Source organism: Salmo trutta, chromosome 13 (genome assembly GCF_901001165.1).
Source record: "Salmo trutta chromosome 13, fSalTru1.1, whole genome shotgun sequence".
In the NCBI taxonomy this organism is placed as follows: domain Eukaryota; kingdom Metazoa; phylum Chordata; class Actinopteri; order Salmoniformes; family Salmonidae; genus Salmo; species Salmo trutta.
This window is the reverse complement of record NC_042969.1, coordinates 77,415,200-77,437,692: the sequence shown is the minus strand read 5'-3', so window position 1 is coordinate 77,437,692 and position 22,493 is coordinate 77,415,200. Positions and strand designations below refer to the sequence as shown.

Sequence of the window (22,493 nt, the reverse complement as noted above, 5' to 3'; positions counted from 1 at the left end):
AATAATTTCAATTTCTCAAATATACGACTATTTTACACCATTTTAAAGATACACTTCTCCTTGATGTAACCACATTGTCCAATTTCAAAAAGGCTTTACAGCGAAAACAAAACATTAGATTATGTTAGGAGAGTGTTAGGAGAGACAAAAATAATCACACAGACATTTTCCAAGCAAGCATATATGTCAATAAAACCCAAAACACAGCTAAATGAAGCACTAACCTTTCATGATCTTCATCAGATGACACTCCTAGGACATTATGTTATACAATACATGTATGTTTTGTTCGATAAAGTTCATATTTACATCCAAAAACAGCATTTTACATTGGCGCGTGACGTTCAGAAAATGTCAAATGTTTAGCCTCCAGAACTACCGGTGAATGAGCACAATGAGCACACATATTACAAAGATACTCATCATAAACGTTGACAAAATACATAACAATTATTTTAAAAATTATAGATAGACTACTCCTGGATGCAACCGCTGTGTCAGATTTTAAAATAGTTTTACGGAGAAAGCACATTTTTCAATATTCTGAGTACATAGCTCAGCCATCACGGCTAGCTATTCAGACACCCGCCAAGTTCGGGGCAACATAAACTCAGAATTAGTATTAGAAATATTGTATTACCTTTGCTGATCTTCGTCAGAATGCACTCCCAGGACTGCTACTTCCACAAGAAATGTTGTTTTTGTTCCGAATAATCCATATTTATGTCCAAATACCTCAGTTTTGTTTGTGCGTTCAGAGCACTATCCAAAGGAATAACGCGCGAGTGCGGAACCAGAGACAAAAAGTCCAAATGTTCCATTACCGTACTTAGAAGCATGTCAAACGTTGTTTAAAATCAATCTTTATGGTATTTATCTCGTAGAAAAGCGATAATATTCCAACCGGACAATAGCGTATTCATTTCAGAAGAAAAATAAGGAAAGGCGTGCTCACGTGACCGCGCATTTCCAATCCCTTTGTCCTCCAGCAGTCCACTTAGTAACTGAGCTCCTATATTCTGCCCGGTTACTGGATACGTATGAAACAACTTCCGGAGGGCTTTTGACAGCCAATGGAAGCCTTAGGAAGTGCAACGTGACCCCTAAGTATTTGTAGTTTCTCTAGGGATTCAAAAGTAGAACTACAGTTCTCAGACCTTGCACTTCCTGGTTGAAATTTTCTCAGGTTTTTGCCTGCCATATGAGTTCTGTTATACTCACAGACACCATTCAAACAGTTTTAGAAACTTCAGAGTGTTTTCTATCCAAATCTACTAATAATATGCATATTCTATTTCCTGGGCAAGAGTAGTAACCAGTTTAAATTGGGTACGTTTTTCATCTGGCCGTGAAAATACGGCCCCCTAGCCCCAAGAGGTTTTAATGGTCACAGTGGGTACGACGTCTCCAATACACTTATTAATAAACGCACTCACCAAGTCAGCATATAGGTCAATATTGTCCTCTGAGTCTGATCGGAACATATTCCAGTCCGCGTGATCAAAACAATCTTGGAGAGTGGCTTCCGATTGGTCAGGCCAGCATTGAATGGTTCTCGTCACTTGTACATCCTGTTTGAGTTTCTGCCTATAAGCCGGGACGAGCAAGATGGCGTCGTGGTTGGATTTTCCAAAGGGAGGGCGGGGGACGGCTTTGTATGCATTGTGGAAGTTAGAGTAGCAGTGGTCGAGAGTATTATCTCTACGTGTCATACAATAAATTAGCTGATCAAATTTAGGTAGCATTGTTCTCAAATTTGCTTTGTTAAAATCCCCAGCTACAATAAATGCAGCCTCCGGATATATAGTTTCCAGTTGACATAGAGCCGAGTGAAGTTCCTTGAGGGCCGTCTTGGTGTTCGCTGGGGGGGGGGGGGGGGGGGGTGTACACAGCTGTGACTAATAACTGACGAGAATTATCTTGATAGGTAGAATGGCCGACATTTGATTGTAAGGAATTCTAGGTCGGGTGAGCAGAAGGACTTGAGTTCCTGTATGTTGTTATGATTACACCAAGAGTTGTTAATCATAAAGCATACTCCCCAACCCCTTCCTCTTCCCAGAGAGGTGTTTATCTCTGTCGGCGCAATGCATGGAGAAGCCCGGTGGCTAAACCGATTCCGACAACATATCCCGAGAGAGCCATGTTTCCGTGAAACAGAAAATGTTACAATCTCTGATGTCTCTCTGGAAGGCAACCCTCACTCGAATTTTGTCTACCTTGTTGTCAAGAGACTGGACATTGGCGAGTAGTATACTTGGGAGTGTAGAGCGATGTGCCCATTTTCGAAGCCTGACCAGAAGACGGCTCCGTCTGCTCCTTCTGCGTCGCCGTTGTTTTCGGTCAACTGCTGGGATTAGATCCATTGTCCTGGTTGGTGGTCCGAACAGAGGATCTGCTTGGGGAAAGTCGTATTCCTGGTTGCAATGTTGGTAAATTGACGTTGCTCTTATATCTAATAGTTATTCCCAGCTGTATGTAATAAGACTTAAGATTTCATAGGATAACAATGTAAGAAATAATACATTTAAAAAAAATCCTGCATAGTTTCCTAAAAACGCGCCATTTTGTCGGCGCCATTTTATTAATCTAACTTGTTGCTTAGTAACACTGGACATATTACCCCCATCTAGAGGTGCAAGACAGGAAAACATATATGTACTAGTTTCTAAGTCGCTCCTGCCCTATAGGGCGCACTGGTGAGTCTATTTGGCCTCATCCTCTGTCTGAGCTCTATTGCAATTTGCCACGTAATCTCCCGAGTTCAGAGCACATGCCGCGTTCACTTGCTAGTCAGAACTAGGAAACTCGGAAACTTCAGACTTGCTAAGTGGTTGTAGTTGCTGTATACACGTGTCACGTTCAAGCAGTTATAGCAAGTCGGAAATGTCCGAGTTTCCTAGTCCCGACCAGTAAGTGAACGCGGCAATATACATAGGTACAAGGGGCAGTCTGCGGAATGAGTAGCAGAGCAACAGAAGCTTGGTGAAACTGGACCAGATCACACGGGCAAAACCGAAGCGCATAACGTTACAAATTCAAGGTGGATGTTATTTTCTTTTCTCTTGTGGAAACATTGGAACGTGGATATTGTTAATTGAGTAGGTAAGTAAAAGTATCTTAAAGTAACGCTACTTGGCTAGCAATCTCGTTTATATTTTCGACTGGGAGAGGTGGCGCCAGTATGAACCAACGTCAATACCGTTATGGCTGGCTACAGGATTCCAGCTAGCTAACATTAGGGGATAAGCTAGTTAGCTACCGTTAGGCTACACGAAAATCGAAACCATGTTTTCGGCGTTGAAGTTCTTAACTTAACTAGTTGCTATATCAGGCTAATGATTTGTGAAATATACGCTGATTTATAAATTATTACATTATCGCCAGTATTAGTCGGTCACATGTAGAGGAGTTGTTGAACTACGAGGAAGGTAAGGGGGGAAACTATCAACCAGATAATTACGTGAAATTACACTTTTTTTGTATGGTTGCATTCCTGTCGAGAACCAAAGACTAGGCGAACTAGCTAAATACTTACGGTCTATATGAACATAAGTGGTAACTAAGTGGCTTCATATTAACAACATGCTGTGCACATTATCTACCCGTGTGGACAACCGCTGTAAATTAAGCTTTATATCTTGCTGAACACCAGGTGGTTTGGCATCCTACCTGTTACACATACTTTTGGTCATATAGTGTATGTGGACACCTGCTCGTCAAACATCTCAATCCAAAATCATGGGCATTCATATGGAGTTGCGCCCCCCGCTACTTTAACAGCCACCGCTCATCTGGGAAATGCATTTCACTAGATGTTGGGACATTGTTCAGGCGACTTGCTTCCATTCAGGCACAAGAGCATTAGTGGGGTCGAGCACTGTTAAGTGATTAGGCCTGGCTCGCAGTCTGCGTTCCAATTCATCCCAAAGCTGTTCGATGGAGTTGAGGTCAGGGCTCTGGGCAGGCCAGTCAAGTTCTTCCACACTGATCTCAACAAACCATTTCTGTGTGGACCTCACTTTTTACACTGGGGCATTGTCATGCTGAAACAGGAAAGGGCTTGGTTCAAACATATTTTGTCACTTCAGTCAATCAGTCCATTTTTGAATTTGTGATAAAACTGTTGTAATTTGGCAAGGAATGCAGCTTGCTTATCCTATCAGTTGGTTAAATTTTTTTAGGAGTTTCTGTAGGCTTAACAAAGTTTGTGTGCGCACTCAGTATGCACGTGTGGAGGGAGCTGTCGTAACACAAGGGCATTTAGGGCGAAGAACTGTTTGATGCTTTGCTTGGTTTATTTTTTTGTTATGCCTTGCAAATGGAACGCTAGACTCGACGCAAAAGTTGTCTTCAAGAGAACTTGGACCAAATAGTTACAGTATTTGAAAAATCTATATCTGGAAATGCCATGGTTGTGTTCAATAGGGGCACACTGAAAATTAAGGTTATTTTTGTCCAACCAAACCTCCCTGTTTCATTATTTAGTTAGTAGCCTACCTCTTTCATTAATCAGGTTGTAGCCTACCTCTGTTTTATTCACTTTGAAAATGTTCTCTTTCTGAACATGACCTAGGTTATCTAACTCTAAGTCACTGCTGTGATGTGGAGAGGCTCTCCTACTCAATCTGAAAGCAGTAGTCCAGTACTGTACATCTGAATGTGTGGAACTACTGCTGACTGGTCCAGACTCTCCCCGTCTGCAGCAACCTCCAAGAATGTTTCAGCCACTACGACACTGCTGAATATTGAGAATGGGCCTTGGCCTTCACCAGAATCCACAGTATATTATCTAAAGGAGAATTTGACATGAAGGCTTCGTGTATACAATGATGGAATTTACACTGCATCACTTTATGTAGCCTTGAATGCAGCATCCAAGAGATGTCTGAAGTGACCTTTTTTTTTTTTTTGTACGTTAAGTAACAACAATGTGCAGCAGTTCTGCTGCCCTGTGTGTGGTTGCCATAGCAACGGGAGTCATTTCTCTTCTGAGATCTTGCGGTGAAAACGTTGCCATTACGCTTTGATCACATCAACAGCATCATTGCATTTTGGTACACCAGAATTACATTAATTTCCAATGGAACGATGCGTTTGCCTTGCAGCATTGCATTGCGGAGGCAGTTGCAGTGCCTTCGGTGTTGCGCATATGTTGGATTTATAGAACATATGCATCAAACTGTATGTGTAGACAGCTTGACAGAAATGGGAGCAGAAGGTGAATGTTGGAACTATTTGTTGCATACATATCCAGATGATGCTGCGTACATATCCGGATGATGCTGCGTACATATCCGGATGATGCTGCGTACATATCCGGATGATGCTGCGTACATATCCGGATGATGCTGCGTACTATTTTGTGCAATGACTCTGTCAGTGTGACGGAAATGTTAGACGTGCTGGGCGGGGCACAGGAAGATGAACTGTATAACGGTCAATTAGTAGCATTTTTAGAAGTGGTCATTTTGACCACTTTTGTGGATTTGGCTAACTGTAATATAGATATGTAGTTATCTTGTCTCACTTAAGTCCAAGTCAGACTTAACCCAAGATACCAATAAATTAATCAAAATACATAGCCGTAGCCTGACTCGTTAAGTATAGTAACCAACCCCACTATTCTTAGTTCATAGTGTGATTGACAGGCTGTTTGATAGGAAACAACATGTTCATTAATGCCTGTTCTCCTCCTGCTCACAGGTGCGTGCCAGTGGTGTTGGCGAGCAAGTGGACCACCAACGACTGCACCTCCAGAACTGTAGAGGGAGTCACTGCACCTGCAGGATTTGGCTGAGCCTAGCTGAGTGCTGCAGTGTGTCCACCCAGGGAGGGAACCACCATGAGGCAGCTGAAGGGGAAGCCCAAGAAGGAGACGTCCAGGGACAAGAAGGAGCGTAAGGCGGCCATGCAGGAGGCCCGGTCGCAGGTGGCCACAGTGGTTCTACCCACGCTGGCTGTGGTGGTGCTGCTCATCGTAGTCTTTGTCTACGTGGCCACCATGCCCAGAGCCATAGAGTAATGACCGGTTCCACACCCCTCACCTTGGCCCTAACCCCTCAATGTTAGTATGTCTGTAGGTTCTTAATAGGTGTAAGCAGTGTCAGGGTTCTCCAACGCTGTTTCTGGAGAGCTACCATCCTGTCGGTCTTCACTCCAACCATGTTCCTGGAGAACCTAAACCTACAGGGTGGTAGCTCTCCAGGAACAGCGTTGGAGAGCCCTGAGCAGTGTAGTAGTAATTCCACCATAGGAGCAATATCTAATTGATCTGGGCCAAGGGGAAGGGTAGGGACCGGCTCTAAGATGGCTGGGCCCCAATGGGGATGCATGCCCCTGCCCTACCACCATGGACTGGGTCCCAATTTACCCAGAGACTTGCTGCACCCAAAGGATGACCCCAACCACCCCTTCCCCTGACTGCCAGCTTAACATGCATATAGACCTTTTCTGGTCACTCATCCCATCCCCACCCCGTTCCACGTTTTCGCTCTCATATCGATCTGTCTGTCTGTGTGGTCCTCAGAGACCTGCCATTTGTCTTAATTGATGCTTCCTCTCAAGTGCAGTTTTGCCACTAGAGAAATGAGCTGCAAAAAAAGTATTACAGTAGTGGCTTCATAGGTGCCTTTTGATGGATGATGTGTGGCAACTAAGGCAGCCATGTTGGCTCAAGGGCAGAACTTATATCCATTACATCAGTGTTTGCCAACCCTGGTCCTCCAGTACCCCCAACAGTCCAACCCTGGTCCTCCAGTACCCCCAACAATACACATTTTTATTGTAACCCTGGACAAGCACATTGAACTAATCATCAAGCCCTCAATGAGCTGAATTTTTTTATTTTTTATTTTACCAGGTAAGTTGACTGAGAACACATTCTCATTTACAGTAACGACCTGGGGAATAGTTTCAGGGGATAGGGGGGGGATGAATGAGCCAATTGTAAGCTGGGGATGATTGAGGTGGGTTTGTCCAGGGCAACAACATGTGTAATGTTGGTACTGGAGGACCAGGGTTGGGAAACACTGCATTACATGTCTATCAATCGCTCTGTAACGACGGTAGGATTCATTTTGGCTCTGGTGCTGTCTTAAAGAGTTTCAATTTCCTGTTTACAAGAGGACTTTTAGGGCATAGCTTGCCAAGTTTGACCTGGGGATGTTTTAATCAGGCGAAAGGTTGAGGAAGTGTGATCAGATGAATGAATCTACTGGCATTGTTGAGCAATGTGTTAAGATTATAGTCACATGACAAAGTCCAGCAGTCCAAGCTATGTCTGTAGAATGTATACATCCACAAATGTGTGATTTGAAGAAAAAGAAATGTATTTTAACATGCCAGCAATTGGTCCTGTCTGTTCGAATAGTTGAATGCAACTCAGGATTTTGTCCTGATTGAATGTGGTGTTTGTACTGGACAGATTGCGAATATGTCACAGGAGAACATAATGACACTATTCCATGTACAATCCCAGCGCTACACACTTTGTACCTTTTTTAAGCTACTGACAACTTTTGACTTGAGTTGCTCAGTATGACATCTGTGTAGATGAGGAAAATATGTGCCTTATAATGTTTGACAATGAGCCTTTTCAGTTAATAAAGAAAACTGAAAGACTTTTTTGTTGTTCTAGTCCCTTCAAACTCTATTCTAGACCTTAAAGCCAGTTCCACTGCTTTTTCCCCCATTGTTCCCCTCTACTCAGGGACTGCTTTAGGCCGGGGACACCAGGTGGGCACAACTAATTAGAGTAAACCAGAAGGCTCTGGACCTCGTAGGGTAAGCGTTGAATACCCTTGCTCTAGTCTATTTGGTGGCATTGTGTACCTTTACCCATGTGCAGTAATGCAGATGGAGCAGAAGTCACCTGGCATCCTCTAGGAACACTGAAGAGCACAGAGTCTCTACTGTCCCCTAAGTGTACTGTATGTCCCTGTTGCCCAAGGTCTGACTTGCTTTGGATGAGAAGTGGTTTTAACAAACCCAGTTGTGTGCTCTCTCCTTGGTCATTGTCTCTATGCAGATCTTTACATTGAGAGACTGGTGGTATGGATATGTCCTTAGTGAGGTACAAGTCTGAAGCTATCCTTAACATGTTGGGATTGAATTTGATAGTATCTGTGACGTAACATGGAATAGACCTAGCCTATTTTATACATAACAGAGGAGTTATGAGTTTGTTATCCAGCAGTAATTGACTGCATAGGGCAAAACAGCCTCAGGAAAATCCTTTGAAATTATGACTCATTCCTCATCATTAGACATGCTAAATTGGCCTCCTGTCACAATCTATCAATTGGATCTTACTCTGCCCTGTAGTAATCTGAGTGTTGGCAAGGATGATAAGGGGAAAGAACATGATCTAAGAATATGTGCTCCTTAAAAAGCTTAGAAGCTGCATAAGACAGCACACATTAAAGCTAAGACTGGTGAATCCTCTGTGTAGATCGGTTTTTTAATGAGCAGCTATCCATAAATGTAAGAGCATCAAAAAGGTTATTAAACCTGACCCCAACAAAACTGCTTTTAATTTATCCGCCTTTCATTTATCTGAATGTCCAGCCCTTCGGGATCCACCTTTGTCTCACAAACACCGCTCTAGCCCGGCCCCGTTAATCACACTGACAAAGCTGGTGCAGAAGAAATGGATGAATCCAATGGTACAACCCAGAAGTATGTCGCTCAAACACAATGTTTAAAAGGGGTTAGAAGTATAAATCGCGCCGGTGTTGCAGTGGGAAATATAGAAGGTTAAGCCGAGACTACAGCACTTCACACCATACCCCTTCTTCCTTTTATCTATCCACTATGCGGCAAAAATACACAGACCATTACCTTGGAGAAGAGCTGTAGTCTAACAAGATGTCTGTTTGAATTCATCCAGCCTCTTCCCTATGCTGAAGTCTCATCTCTCTTCCTGGTGTCTCATTAAAAGTTGGAGGGAGACAGATGGTGCGTTGCAAGTCAAGCATGGCTGACTTCGTATTTCGACTTCTATCTCTGTGCCCTGTCTCTCTATCCCAATACCTGCTGGGGTCAGAGGTGTGGTGGTTTGGGATAAAACACTTGACCTCAGAGACACAAACATGTTGAGAATGGAGGTCATTCAGAACACTGAAATGTTCAAACATTTTATCTTCTAGGTCAACTGATCGCGTTGAGCAGGATATGGTCTAGACTCCATCTGTCATGGACTCAGGATAACAACAGTTTATTAGTAAACATTCAACATCACCCTCCTTTACTCCTCATTGTAGACCTAGCACATGGACACTGATGAATAGTCATTGACTGAAAATGCTGGATAGAGGGGTTCAGTGAAGGTGGAGTGGAATGTGTGTCAGAGGAGACTAGGTAGAAGGATAGAGTGCCTTGTGAGGAGTTCAGATACACCCCAACTCTGTCAGCACAGGAAGAGGGGACAGGTATGACTGCTCTCATTATTGTGCCAGTTTGATGAGTCTCAGACGGCAGAATTTGTTATTGTAAGCAAGCAAACAGTTACGGCCTTTACCAACTCTGCTCATGTCTATATATGCCACAATTACATGAAACCCTTTCCCACTACGCTCAGCTTCCCAGGAACAGCTTCCCAGGAACAGCTTCCCAGGAACAGCGCCCAGTCAGACCATTTCTACGCAGCACCTGTGGACACTCATCAAATCTCTTTGTGATATAGATTCTGATGTTGCACATATTTTCTGTCTTCAAAGATGGAAGGCAGGCTGGAGGATGTGAGATCATGTGGCTTTTGACTAGATGGGATACATCTTTTGTCAGTTTTGAATTTTGGAGCAGGTTAGAGAACTTAAACAGCAGGTTAGTAGAACTAACGTAGCAGGTTAGGAGAATTAAGTTACATTTAGAAAAAGGGTTAGGGTTAGCTGAAATGCAACAACAAAAGCTGTATCCCTTTTAGCCATGACCGATTAGGTGGGGCCATTCTTCTACTTCATTGGTATTATGGCGCTACGTAAACATACTGTAATGACCTGGCTAGAACATAAATGAACAAATGTCCAGACGGGATTGTGTATATGAATTCCCGGTTTATTAACCAAACTAGCCCACAGCCCAAACCAAATAAACCAAGCAAAACAGTATCAAACAACGGTGACCCATCTCTTAAGACCAGACGTAAAAAGGGAGAACAATGGTTAAATGTTGTCTTAAACGTGCGGTGCTTAATTCTATCAAATATGTCTCAAGTTGCAAATTGACACTCACCAGACAGCGAGAACGAGGGGGCTACAGTCGTGAAAAACAAAATGGAAACAAAATAAGTAAAGTTGTGATGGAAACTAAGAAATCCCTAGATTCGTTTAGTCGGAGTGAGAGGTTTGAGCAGTGTTACCTGGGGGATCCGTTTGAAGTCACGAGGAGTGTCATAGATGCGTTGGGTGAGGTGGGGTCGGCGAGAGTCACAAGCTGGTCTTATTCAGATTTGTTGTGTCCGCGGAACAGAAGAAGTGTGCATTATGCCACCAAAAATATTTTTGAATGGAATGATTTGTGCATGGATTTCCTGAAGCATGGCGCCTATCAAGGGGGTTATCTGTGGGGTTGCGCATTAAATGGATGCAGATGATATACCTGAGGAAGTAGGTGAAGTGATTGGTGCACATTGCCTGACCCACTTCGTCCATATTATATTTATTTTTTTGGCTAAATCTCTCCCTTTTACTGTAAAGCTAGGCTTTTTGCAAAAGCCCCTCCAGTGTTAATACATGCACAAGATTTGGGCATGTATCAAGTGTATGCAGACGGGAAGAATATCCTATGCCAGCTGAGGTTACATGCTGCAACTGTGGTGGCGAACATGCACCGAGTCCCTGGATTACCCTGTTAGGCTGTGGTGGCGAACATGCACCGAGTCCCTGGATTACCCTGTTAGGCTGTGGTGGCGAACATGCACCGAGTCCCTGGATTACCATGTTAGGCTGTGGTGGCGAACATGCACCGAGTCCCTGGATTACCCTGTTAGGCTGTGGTGGCGAACATGCACCGAGTCCCTGGATTACCCTGTTAGGCTGTGGTGGCGAACATGCACCGAGTCCCTGGATTACCATGTTAGGGTGAAGGAGACAGAGGTTGTGATAATAATGACTGCAGTTTGTTTCCTATCTGGAAGTTTCGAGAAGAGTGGAGACTGCACCAGTGAAGAGGAGACTGCACCAGTGAAGGTTTTTCGGCAGTCAATGGATCCTGATATATAACGTGAAAAAGGTGGACTTTGTATAATTTATTACTATGGTCATGAACTGCACAAACAAAGAAGAAATCAGAGAGAATTTACAAGAAATCCTGTCAAAGGATGTTTCTGTCCTCACGGGCCCCTGCTTCTGCACAGGGATGGGACTTGTTTTGGAATATGACTGAAGGAGTGGGGTGCTTTTTTGTGTGTCTATTTTAGTATTTTGTATTGTTTTCCCCCCTTTCCTAGAATGGATATTTTTTTCTATAGTTTACCACTGTGCAGCAGGTGGCGGCATGCACCTCTAATGCTTGTTTGCAGTCCGCTATTATACAGAAGAAGAAAACAACGATCCTCATTGACCTCCATACAAAAAGGATTTACTTTGTGGTCTTATTTTCGTGAGCTAGGTGCATTTTTTGACCGAGGACGGAGCCGAGGCTATGGGCAATGTCCATGAGGACGGCATTATAAGTATGGTCGACACACAGGGCAGAAGATGGCGACCGTAAAGCGTAAAAAAAAGCGCTAAATAAGGCATGGTCCTATTGTGCAGATGGTGAGGTCGATGAGAGTGAGGGGGAATTACCTAAGTGGCAAAGAAGTTGGGTACTGTTAAATCGGTAACCCAAAGTAGACTTGTGATGTTTTTTTTGTATTTCTTCTGCCAAGAGGGAGCTGGTGCTCTATGCCACACAACTCAGGTCAATATCTGTTTCTTGCGTTGCTCTTAAGAACAGGGCACCATTCAAAGGAGTGTTTTCTCGGGGAGTGTTAAGTGTGGATCAGTTGAAGTTCATGATTCCCAGTGTTTGTGACGCCCGTCGTTTGGTACGACGCAGACCCGGTGGCGAGTGGGTGAAACAAAGGAGACACTGTCTGTCCTTTGAGTTTTTAATCAGTCTTTACCTGACAAAGTCATTTTAGGATATACAGTGTCAGTTATCCTGTTAGAGTTTTTGTGCTGAACCCACCGCTGTGTTTCAGGTGGCACATATATGATCATGTTGCAGCAGTGTGTAGGAGGGAGATTCCAAGATGTGAGAAGTGTGCAGGACGGCATGGGACAGAGGAATGTGTCGTTTCGGTGGAACAAGTTGTGTGTGTCAACTGTAGGGGTGCCCATGTTGCTGGGAATCGGAATTGTCCGGTGCGAGAGAGGCAGGTCGAGGTGACACGGGTTAGAGTTGTGTTAGAGGCGTCGCTACAGATCCGGGTTCGATCCTGGGCTTTGTCGCAGCCGGCTGCAACCGGGAGACCCATGAAGTGGCGCACAATTTCCCAGCATCGTAGTGACTCATGTGGTGGGCCAGGCGCATCCTCTGACACATTGGTGTGGCTGACTTCTGGGTTAAGCGAGCAGTGTGTCAAGAAGCAGTGCGGCTTGGCAGGGTCGTGTTTCGGGGGATGCATGGCTCTCGACCTTTGCCTCTCCCGAGTCCGTACGGGAGTTGCAGTGATGGGACAAGACTGCAACTACCAATTGGATATCACAAAATTGGGGGGGAAAGGGGGGAAAATAAATAAAATAAAAAATCACACAAGAATAAGTATTTTGTGGGTCGTCACATCCAGTTTCTGAAAACTGTCTTTAGAACATTACAGTCTTTGATGGACAAGGTGACTGCTCAAGCCGAGGAGTCGGAAATGGCGGTGAGAAGCCACCATCGATAAAAGACAGTACTGTGCAGCCATCTTCATCGACCTGGCCAAGGCTTTCGACTCTGTAAATCACTGCATTCTTATCGGCAGACTCAATAGCCTTGGCTTCTCAAATGACTGCCTTGCCTAGTTCACCAACTATTTTTTAGATAGAGTTCAGTGTGTCAGATTGGAGGGCCTGTTGTCCGGACCTCTGGCAGTCTATATGGGGGTGCCACAGGGTTCAGTTCTCTGGCCGACTCTTTTCTCTGTATATATCATTGATGGCGCTCTTGCTGCTGGTGATTCCCTGATCCACCTCTACGCAGAGGACACTATTCTGTATACATCTGGCCCTTCTTTGGACACTGTGCTAAACGAGCTTCAACGCCATACAACACTCCTTCCGTGGCCTCCAACTGCTTTTAAATGCTAGTAAAACTAACTGCATGCTCTTCAACCGATTGCTGCCCATACCCTCCCGCCCGACTAGCATCACTACTCTGGACGGTTCTGACCTAGAATATGTGTACAACTACAAATACCTAGGTGTCTGGTTAGACTGTAAACTCTCCTTCCAGACTCACATTAAGCATCTCCAATCCAAAATTAAATCTAGAATCGGCTTCCTACTTCACAACAAAGCCTCCTTCACTCATGCTGCCAAACATGCCATCGTAAAACTGACTATCTATCACACCACCACTGCGACCTGTTTGCTCTCGTTGGCTGGCCCTCACTACATATCCGTCGCCAAACGGACGGCAGATAGCCTAGTGGTTAGAGCGTTGGACTTGTAACTGAAAGGTTGCAAGATCGAATCCCAAGCTGACAAGGTAAAAATCTGCCGTTCTGCCCCTGAACAAGGCAGTTCACCCACTGTTCCTAGGCCGTCATTGATAATAAGAATTTGTTCTTTAACTGACTTGCCTAGTTAAATAAAGGTAAAATAAAAATAAAAACCAACTGGCTCCAGATCATCTAGAAGTCTTTGCTAGGTAAAGCCCCGCCTTATCTCAGCTCACTGGTCACCATAGCAACACTCACCCATAGCATGCACTCCAGCAGGTATATTTCACTGGTCATCCCCAAAGCCAACACTTGGAAATGGAGAAGAAGTTGGTGTAGCAACAGCTGTGCTGAAACAATATGTCAAATCAAATGTTATTTGTCACATGCGCCCAATACAACTGGTGTAGACCTTACCGTGAAATGCTTACTTACAAGCCCTTAACCAACAACGCAGTTCAAGGACTAGAGTTAAGAAAATATTTACAAAATAAACTACAGAATCTTTTAAAAATAACTATAACGAGGCCATATACACGGGGTACCTGTACTGAGTCAATGTGCGGGGGTACAGGTTAGTCGTGGTAATTTGTACATGTAGGTAGGGGTAAAGTGACTATGCTTAGATAATAAACAGTGCGTAGCAGCAGTCTAAAAACAAAGGGTGTGGTGGGGGTGTCAATGTAAATAGTCTGGGTGACCATTTGATTCATTGTTCAGCAGTCTTATGGCTTGGGGGTAGAAGCTGTTAAGGAGCCTTTTGGACCTAGACTTGGCGTTCTGGTACCGCTTGCCGTGCGGTAGCAGAGAGAATAGTCTATGACTTGGGTGACTGGTTTCCTCTGACACTGCCTAGTTTAAACAGTAGGTCCTAGATTGCAGGAAGCTTTGCCCCAGTGATATACTGGGCCATACGCACTACCTTCTGTAGCGTCTTACGGTCAGATGCCGAGCAGTTGCCATACCAGGCGGTGATGCAACCGGTCAGGATGCTCTCGATGGTGCAGCTGTAGGACTTTTTGAGGAACTGGGGACCCATGCCAAATCTTTTCAGTCTCCTGAGGGGGAAAAGGTGTTGTCGTGCCCTCTTCACGACTGTCTTGGTGTGTTTGGACCATGATAGTTTGTTGGTGATGTGGACACCAAGGAACTTGATACTCTCGACCCGCTCCACTGCAGCCCCGGGCCTGTTCAGACCTTTTCCTGTAGTCCACGATCAGCTCCATTGTCTTGCTCACATTGAGGGAGAGATGGTGTCCTGGCACAACACTGCCAGGTCTCTGACCTCCTCCCTATAGGCTGTCTCATCGTTGTCGGTGATCAGGCCTACCACTGTTGTGTCGTCAGTAAACTTAAGGATGGTGTTGGAGGCGTGCTTGGTCACGCAGTCATAGGTGAACACGGAGTACAGGAAGGGACTAGTTCAAAGAAGTAAAAGCCTATCAGTGCTTCTGAAGTTTGAGAAGGTTATGCCTGGGAAAGTACAGATAAGATTCCTTAGTTTCAATGTCAGAGAACGTGTCCCATCCCCATTGCGGTGTTTTAAATGCCAAAGAATGGGACATGTAGCTGTTCATTGTAAAGGAAGGAAGAGATGTGGAGGGGAACATGCTTACGGTGAATATGGGAGCAATGTGAAGGTTACGTGTTGTAATTGTGGGGGGGGGGGGGGGGGACATGGTGCAGCATTTGGTGGATGCCAGGTGCAGAGAGAGGCTCAGAGATATATAATTAGTAATGATCTATCATATGCAGAGGCTGTAAGACAGATTGGTGAAACTACAGTGTGGAATGATGGAGCTTCCATGGCTGCTCCTGTAGTAAGTGGACCTAATGTTGGGGCTTGTGTTTCTGCTGGTCCTGGCATGGTTTGGAGGTCTGTTCAGAAATCGTGTTCTCATGAATGTGCAGTGTCAAAGGACACTTTGATAATGAGTAAAGTTGACTGAATAGCTTTTATTGGTAAGGTTATCAATACGACTCGGGTTGTGGAAAGCAGAAATGTCAGGTTGAAGGTTATTGTGGAGACCGCAAAAGAGAGATTGGGGTAACAGATGTTACTGTTGAAATGGTTGTTGGCATGCTGAAAAATCCCAAGGGTGGAGTGTTTCAGCATGATAATGTTTAATGGCGTTGGGGAGGGTGTAGTATACCTTAGTAGGGATTTATTTGTTTTTATTTTCATGGTAGTACAGAATTGGGCAGATCATGATTGATCATACATTCCAGCACAGTAGGTGGCTGCATTTACATAAACGATTGTTTGCGGACTGCCATTATATCATAGAAGAAGAATTATTTCGCGGACAGATTTTGGGGGCCCGGGAAGATGGTGGAAATTGAGGTTTTGTTTGAAACTGCTAGTGAGTCAAGTGAAGCTAATAGTACAGGAAGTGAGAATGAGTGGGTTACCGTGGCGAAGAAAAAGGGAAACGAGCAGTAAAGTGTGGAGTCGGTGAGAGTCACAAGAAGTGGTCTCATTTCGATTTTTTTGTGTGTCTGCGGAGTGGAATGTTTCCTGCATGGATTTTCGTAGCAGGGCGCCTATCAAGGGGGTTATTTCTGGGGTGGTGTAAGAAATAAAGGCAGAGGATATAACTGAAGACATCGATGGAGTGGTTGGTGCACGTTGATTGACCTGTATGGTGGACAGAGAAAAGAAGTTCACTTCATCCATGCTACTGTTCTTTGATGAACATATGAAGTTAGGATTCATGAGATACCCTGTAAGAGCTTTTGTGCACAAGCCCCTTCAGTGTCGTTAATGTAAAAGATTAGTGCTTGTGTCGTGTGTGCAGAAGGGAAGAATATCATATGCCAGATGAAGGGAAATGCTGAAACTGTGGAGGTGAACATGCGCCTGAATTTTTGGAGTGCCTTGTCAGGGTGAAGGAGAATGAGGTTGCAAGGGTAAGGACTGTCTCCTATCTGGAGGCGGTGAGAGAATTGGAAGGAACGAGTGGCGGGGAAGAAGTAATGGTAGTAGAGCCACCACGACCTGTGAATGTTTCTCATCAACCGAGGGATAGTGAAATGCTACATGTTAAAAAGGTGGACTTTGTATGATTTATTGCAATGGTCAAACTGTACAGTACAATTGGAGAAGAAGTCTAAGAAAATTGGAGTCACTGTGAATGCCGCTGAACGTTTTTGGGGTCTTCACAGCCAAGGCGGTGCAAGAAATCCTGTTGGTGAATGTAGCCTGTGTAGGGATGTATTTTGAAGTGGACTGTGATTGACGAAGTATGATGTTTTATTTTTTTAGTTGATGTGTTTTATTTTGTATGATGTCGTTTTCCATCTTTCCCGGAATGTTTATTTTTGTTGTTGTTTCTTATTCAATACCCCGTCCAGCTGGTGGCGGTAATGCACCATTAACATTGGATGCCAACCGCCGTTAAACCCCATCGAAGAAGAAGTAATCCCTCTCGCTTCGACTCTTCTCAAACATCTTATTCATATCTATCATATTGGATCACTCTTCTGGGTAATTGCTGGAAAAAAATATTTAACGATACTGTTATTTTCCTGGAAAAGATAGGTAAGTGTTTGTTAACTATTAATTGTTGACCTCTTTTGGAGGATGGTTAATTCGAATTCTGAAAGGTGTCCAGCAAGCTAACAGGCCTTGGCTTTAACTAGCTAACGTTAGCCCTGCTAGCTAGCTATTTGCGTAGCCAAGCTTATGAAACTTGATACTAGGTTGTGTTTTTTTAATGTTGGTATTTCTAACGCTAAAACGATTATTTGGTTGGATGTGAAAGTTCCAAATTGTGACAATCCAGTCTTTTAGCTAGTTAACGTTGGCTGTTGGAAGGGGGCGGGACGGTGCTTAGTCAAGAAAAACACCGCAAAGCCATCTTTAGCGTAACATTTTACTTACAGTACTTTGGCTTGACTACTTGACTAACTACTGTAGCTAGCTTTCCCCCGATATAAACGTACCTTTAACTTGTCTCCAGGTATTTATTGCAGACCACGGTTGTTCGTATTGAAATGAATGTTTAAGCATTTCTGATGCATTTACAACATCTTTAGCTACCATCTGAAAGATACAAACTGTTAAGAGTGCCAGAAGATACCAACCGTTCCGTTACGCTTGTTTACACTGAGATAGAAGCTGTTTTTCAGTCTCTTGGTCCCTGCTTTGATGCACCTGTACAGACCTCGCCTTCTGGATGGTAGCAGGGTGAACAGGCAGTGGCTCGGGTGGTTGTTGTCCTTGATGATCTTTTTGGCCTTCCTGTGACATCGGGTGGTGTAGGTGTCATGGAGGGCAGGTAGTTTGCCCCCGGTGATGCGTTGTGCAGACCTCACTACCCTCTGGAGAGCCGTACTGTTGTGGGCGGAGCAGTTGCCTCACCAGGTGGTGATACAGCCCGTCAGGATGCTCGCGATTGTGCATCTGTAAAAGTTTGAGTGTTTTTGGTGACAAGCCGAATTTCTTCAGCCTCCTGAGGCGCTGCTGCACCTCTTCACCACGCTGTCTGTGTGGTTGGACCATTTCAGTTTGTCCGTGATGTGTACGCTGAGGAACTTAAAACTTTCGACCCTCTCCACTACAATATGATTGTGTTTTAGATTAGAATGTCAAATATTATGTTCGAATGAGCAACATTTTAACTGGAAGTCTGCTTTTATCTTATCTCTATTCCCCTTTCGCCCAGGAGAATGGCTGCTGCCGAGGTGAACGATAGTTCTGCACCAATGAAGGAGGAAAATGAGCCTATTGAAGTCGCGGCCGAAAGCGAGCACACAGAGAACTACCAGACACTCATGGATGCTGGACTGCGGCAGAACGTGGCTGAGAGTCTCGACAACATATTCTCAACCGGTGGGTCATCTGTCATACAATGGCTGACTCTAATCTATTTTCTAAAGATACATGATGTTGCTCGAGGATCCATGAAAGGCCAGTTTGTAATAGTAGTAATCTGTCTTGTACCCACAGGGTTGCTGGCGTACGCTGACCTAGAAGAGGGGGTCATCGATGCTCTGCGGGCATTCAATGAAGAGGGAGCGCTGTCTGTACTCTCACAGTTCAAAGAAAGTGACCTATCTCATGTGCAGGTGAGTTACAGGGGGAGCTGAATGAACGAGAATGAATGGAAGTCAGTTTAAATGATGATGCATTAGAAAGAGTCTAAGAAGTTGGCATTGAGGGGTCTATCATTTTTCCTCTGCACATAACACCAATACATAAATCAATTCTGCTGTGGTTTAATTTCCAGAACAAAAGTGCTTTTCTTTGTGCAGCTATGAAGACGTACAGACAGAGGGAAAAGCAAGGAAATAAAGTACAAGAATCCACTAAGGGTCCAGCTGAGTCCAAGATCAAGGTAAAATGCAGCAGTTTGAAAATTCATTCAGTTGCGTCAATAGAACTTCCTGTGTGTGTCTGTACACCTGCTCAGGTTATGTAGTGGTTATGCTGATGTCTATGTGTTCCCCAGGCTCTGCTGGAGCGGACAGGATACACCCTGGATATCACCACCGAACAGAGGAAATACGGAGGACCCCCACCAGAGGATGTGTTTAATGGAGCACAACCTGGGTTGGGAACTGAGGTAAAGCTGCTGGAGTTGCTTCATTTTCAAGTAACATTATTTGAAAGGGTCATGGTCATCATGGCAAAGCCATTGACTGATATAGAGATGATAAAGTAGTTTGCAAGACTGTGGCTCCAAGAATGTCAACAGAAAAGTTTATAGCAACACAACAGCAGTCTTCCCCGATCACAATGTGTAACCCTCACTCAGGCTCTGTTTTCTGCCTTTAGGTGTTTGTGGGAAAGATCCCCAGGGACCTGTATGAAGATGAGCTGGTGCCTCTGTTTGAGAAAGCGGGCCCAATCTGGGACCTGAGGTTAATGATGGACCCCCTGTCTGGTCAGAACCGGGGCTACGCCTTCATCACCTTCTGCGACAAGGATGCAGCAACTGAGGCAGTGAAACTTGTAAGTCCCTGCAGCCAGTCTGTAGTCTTAGTTTATCTTCTAAGAACCAAGGGGCTGTTTCCCAGACACCGATTAAGCCTGGTCCTTCACTAAAAATCGCTTTCAATAGGGAATCTTCATTGGGTGGGCTTTTTAGTCTAGGGCCAGAGTTAATCTGTGTCTGAGAAACCGACCCAAAATGTGATACATATTTCATTGGAGCAGTTGTCGGACCACTTTCAGCTACCTTTTCAACCCTTACAAAGCCATCTTTCCTCTACTCTTGTTTTCAGTGTGACAACTATGAAATCCGGTATAGGAAATTCCTTGGAGTATGCAAATCCGTAGCAAACAACCGCCTGTTTGTTGGATCAATCCCAAAGAACAAGACCAGAGAGAATATATTGGAGGACTTCAGCAAAGTCACAGGTCAGTTAAGTGCAGACCAATTTTGTTTACATTGTTTTATGTTCTGTGGGTCATCATTGGTCAGATATAAGTGATGTGACTCTCTTCCTCCAGAGGGTCTTCAGGAAGTGATCCTCTACCCCCAGACGGATGACAAGGAGAAGAACCGTGGCTTCTGTTTCCTGGAGTACGAGGACCACAAGTCTGCAGCCGAGGCCCGCCTCTGCCTCATGAGTGACACGGTGATGGTGTGGGGGAACCCGGTCACTGTGGAGTGGGCCAACCCGGTCACTGAGCGCAATGCGGGTGCCTTGGCCCAGGTGAGTCTCATCTCTCTCTCTCACTTTGTGGATCTCACTCGCTCTCTCACACCTCTTTCTTTCTCTCCCCATCTCTTGTTTTGTTTTAGCCCCTCTGTGTTCCACTTCTGTTGTCTTTTATTCAACTTGTGCTTTTATTTATACTTTTCTGAACTGAGTTGAACTTTGATGTCCGTGTGAGTCAGCAGGTGAAGGTCTTGTTTGTCAGGAAGCTGGCCGCCTCAGTCACAGAGGAGCTACTGGAGAAGACCTTCTCTGCCTTTGGTAAAGTGGACCGGTTGAATAAGATCGAAGACTACGCCTTTGTCCACTTTGAAGACAAGGACTCAGCTGTGAAGGTGGGTTAAAACATATTCATGGTTTTCAGTTTTTGTGGGAGGGGGTTTACCTTGCTTCGGCTATGTAACAATTTTCCTGTTTGTCTTAGGCAATGGCAGAAATGAATGGGAAGGAGCTGGGGGGAGGGGAGATTGAGATAAGAATGGCAAAGAGGAAGAAAGCGCGAAATGCTCAGCGCCAGGCCACCAGAAACCGAAGGTGAGGCCACAGCGAGACTGGGATTTACTAATATCTATTATCTGATTGAGTAGATCTCCCATCATGGGATTACATTGAAGCTGATATGTTTTCTGCAGGAATGATGCCGATTACAACCACCCGCCGCCACGCATACCTCCACCAGATAGGGTCCGTGGCCGAGGGGGCGGGGACTATGCAGCCTATCCCCCAGACTACAACAGCTACGATGACTACTACGGCTTTGACTATCACGACCCCCGCAGAGGTTACGAGGACCCCCACTACGGTTACGAGGACCCCCACTACGGTTACGAGGACCCCCACTACGGTTACGAGGACCCCCACTACGGTTATGAGGACCCCCACTACGGTTACGAGGACTTGTACAGCATGAGGGGCCATGGCAGACTGCCCATCAGGGAAGGCCTACCCCCACCCAGGTCCCGCAGACCACCACCCACACAGGGCTATGCGCAGAGGGGTCCACCCATTGGAGGGCCCAGGGATGGCAGAGTAAGGGCCCGTGGGGGACCCTTCCAGCCACAGAGGGGCCGCGGTAACCGAAAAGCCAGGGGGAACCATGGGGGCGGGAAGAGGAAGGCAGACGTCTTCAACCAGCCTGACTCAAAGCGCCGGCAGACCAACTAGCAGAACTGGGGGTCTCAGCCCATCACCCAGCAGCAAGGTGGCGACTATTCCGGTAACTATGGTTAAGGTTATGAAGAAGACACATGAAAAAGGCTTTTGAGAAAAGTACAACAACAGAAATACCCCCCGAAAAAACATTTGGCTGCAATTCTTTTGACTTTTTATTCTCCATCCCTCATGAAGAAAAGAAACATCACTGAGAGAGAAAAGTGGTCAGACCCCCAGAATCTGCTTGATTGGCTAGAATTGTATTTTGGCCTATAGATGTAAATGTAACTGTTTTGCTGAATGCTTTCTTACTGTTACATGGGACGTATGTTTTAACACACATCACTTTTACCTAAAAGTGTGTCTAACATTTCTAGAGGTAAATTATTTTGTTTTTTGCTGGTACAATAACGTCCTATGTTTTCTTTGGGAAGCCATAGCAGTTTCTCTGTTTGTTTTCATAACTTTTTATGTTTATTCCGTTTCAATAAAATTGTTTTATTCAATTGCCAGATACCATCAAATTCAATGGGGTCATTCAGTATTTAGTCTATTCCTAAATCTATCTCAAATTTCACATTTGGAAAAATATTTTCTCAGCTTTTTGCTCATGGAATAAATCAAGAGACCAAATTTCAATTGTCAAATACCAAAAGAATTTATGACAATGTATGAATGACTGAATAAAAACATTTTAACTCTTTAAAAAAAAAAAATGTATTTTTTTATTCAGGAAATGCCACTCTTATGATCTGGTAACACCATAGCAGCTTGTTTGTACAACAATGCAAATGTTTCTACCTTAATCTTTTACATTGGATTAAACTGGAACACTAGAACAACCAAGAACTCATACATTCCACTTCCCTGAAGGCCCTGGATCAGCTGCAACTCACCTCCACTCAAACACCATGAGGCGCAATTACTCAGTGATTTGCTATTACAGACCAAGAATCTCCAAAGGGTTAAAAAGTTATTAGCAAATGATCATAAGTAATGTCAGTGGTGCTAATCGTTTGTCTTTTGTCGCTGTAGCAATGACCCC

General features: G+C 44.6%; 2 protein-coding genes across 2 annotated transcripts; both read left to right on the top strand.

The window, feature by feature from the left end:
* The first annotated feature begins 2,796 nt into the window (after positions 1-2,796).
* smco4 (single-pass membrane protein with coiled-coil domains 4) lies at positions 2,797-6,604 on the top strand. Its single transcript, XM_029773671.1, has 2 exons — positions 2,797-3,105; positions 5,707-6,604. The coding sequence occupies exon 2, from the start codon at positions 5,846-5,848 to the stop codon at positions 6,023-6,025; it is 180 nt and encodes a 59-aa protein (XP_029629531.1). The 5' UTR covers positions 2,797-3,105; positions 5,707-5,845; the 3' UTR covers positions 6,026-6,604.
* Positions 6,605-17,004: 10,400 nt separating this feature from the next.
* Positions 17,005-22,164, top strand: LOC115206554 (heterogeneous nuclear ribonucleoprotein R). The gene is made up of 11 exons (XM_029773670.1): positions 17,005-17,171; positions 18,298-18,464; positions 18,582-18,700; positions 18,862-18,969; positions 19,084-19,197; positions 19,410-19,586; positions 19,859-19,994; positions 20,088-20,293; positions 20,479-20,631; positions 20,721-20,830; positions 20,929-22,164. The coding sequence occupies exons 2-11, from the start codon at positions 18,302-18,304 to the stop codon at positions 21,458-21,460; spliced, it is 1,818 nt and encodes a 605-aa protein (XP_029629530.1). The 5' UTR covers positions 17,005-17,171; positions 18,298-18,301; the 3' UTR covers positions 21,461-22,164.
* The last annotated feature ends 329 nt before the right edge of the window (positions 22,165-22,493 follow it).

Bases quoted from the DNA above. Each gene is read 5' to 3' on its own strand.
- smco4 (XM_029773671.1), top strand. From the start codon at position 5,846: ATGAGGCAGCTGAAGGGGAAGCCCAAGAAGGAGACGTCCAGGGACAAG.
- LOC115206554 (XM_029773670.1), top strand. From the start codon at position 18,302: ATGGCTGCTGCCGAGGTGAACGATAGTTCTGCACCAATGAAGGAGGAA. The intron at 19,587-19,858 runs GTAAGTCCCTGC...TCTTGTTTTCAG, and splicing joins CAACTGAGGCAGTGAAACTT to TGTGACAACTATGAAATCCG. The intron at 20,294-20,478 runs GTGAGTCTCATC...CGTGTGAGTCAG, and splicing joins ATGCGGGTGCCTTGGCCCAG to CAGGTGAAGGTCTTGTTTGT.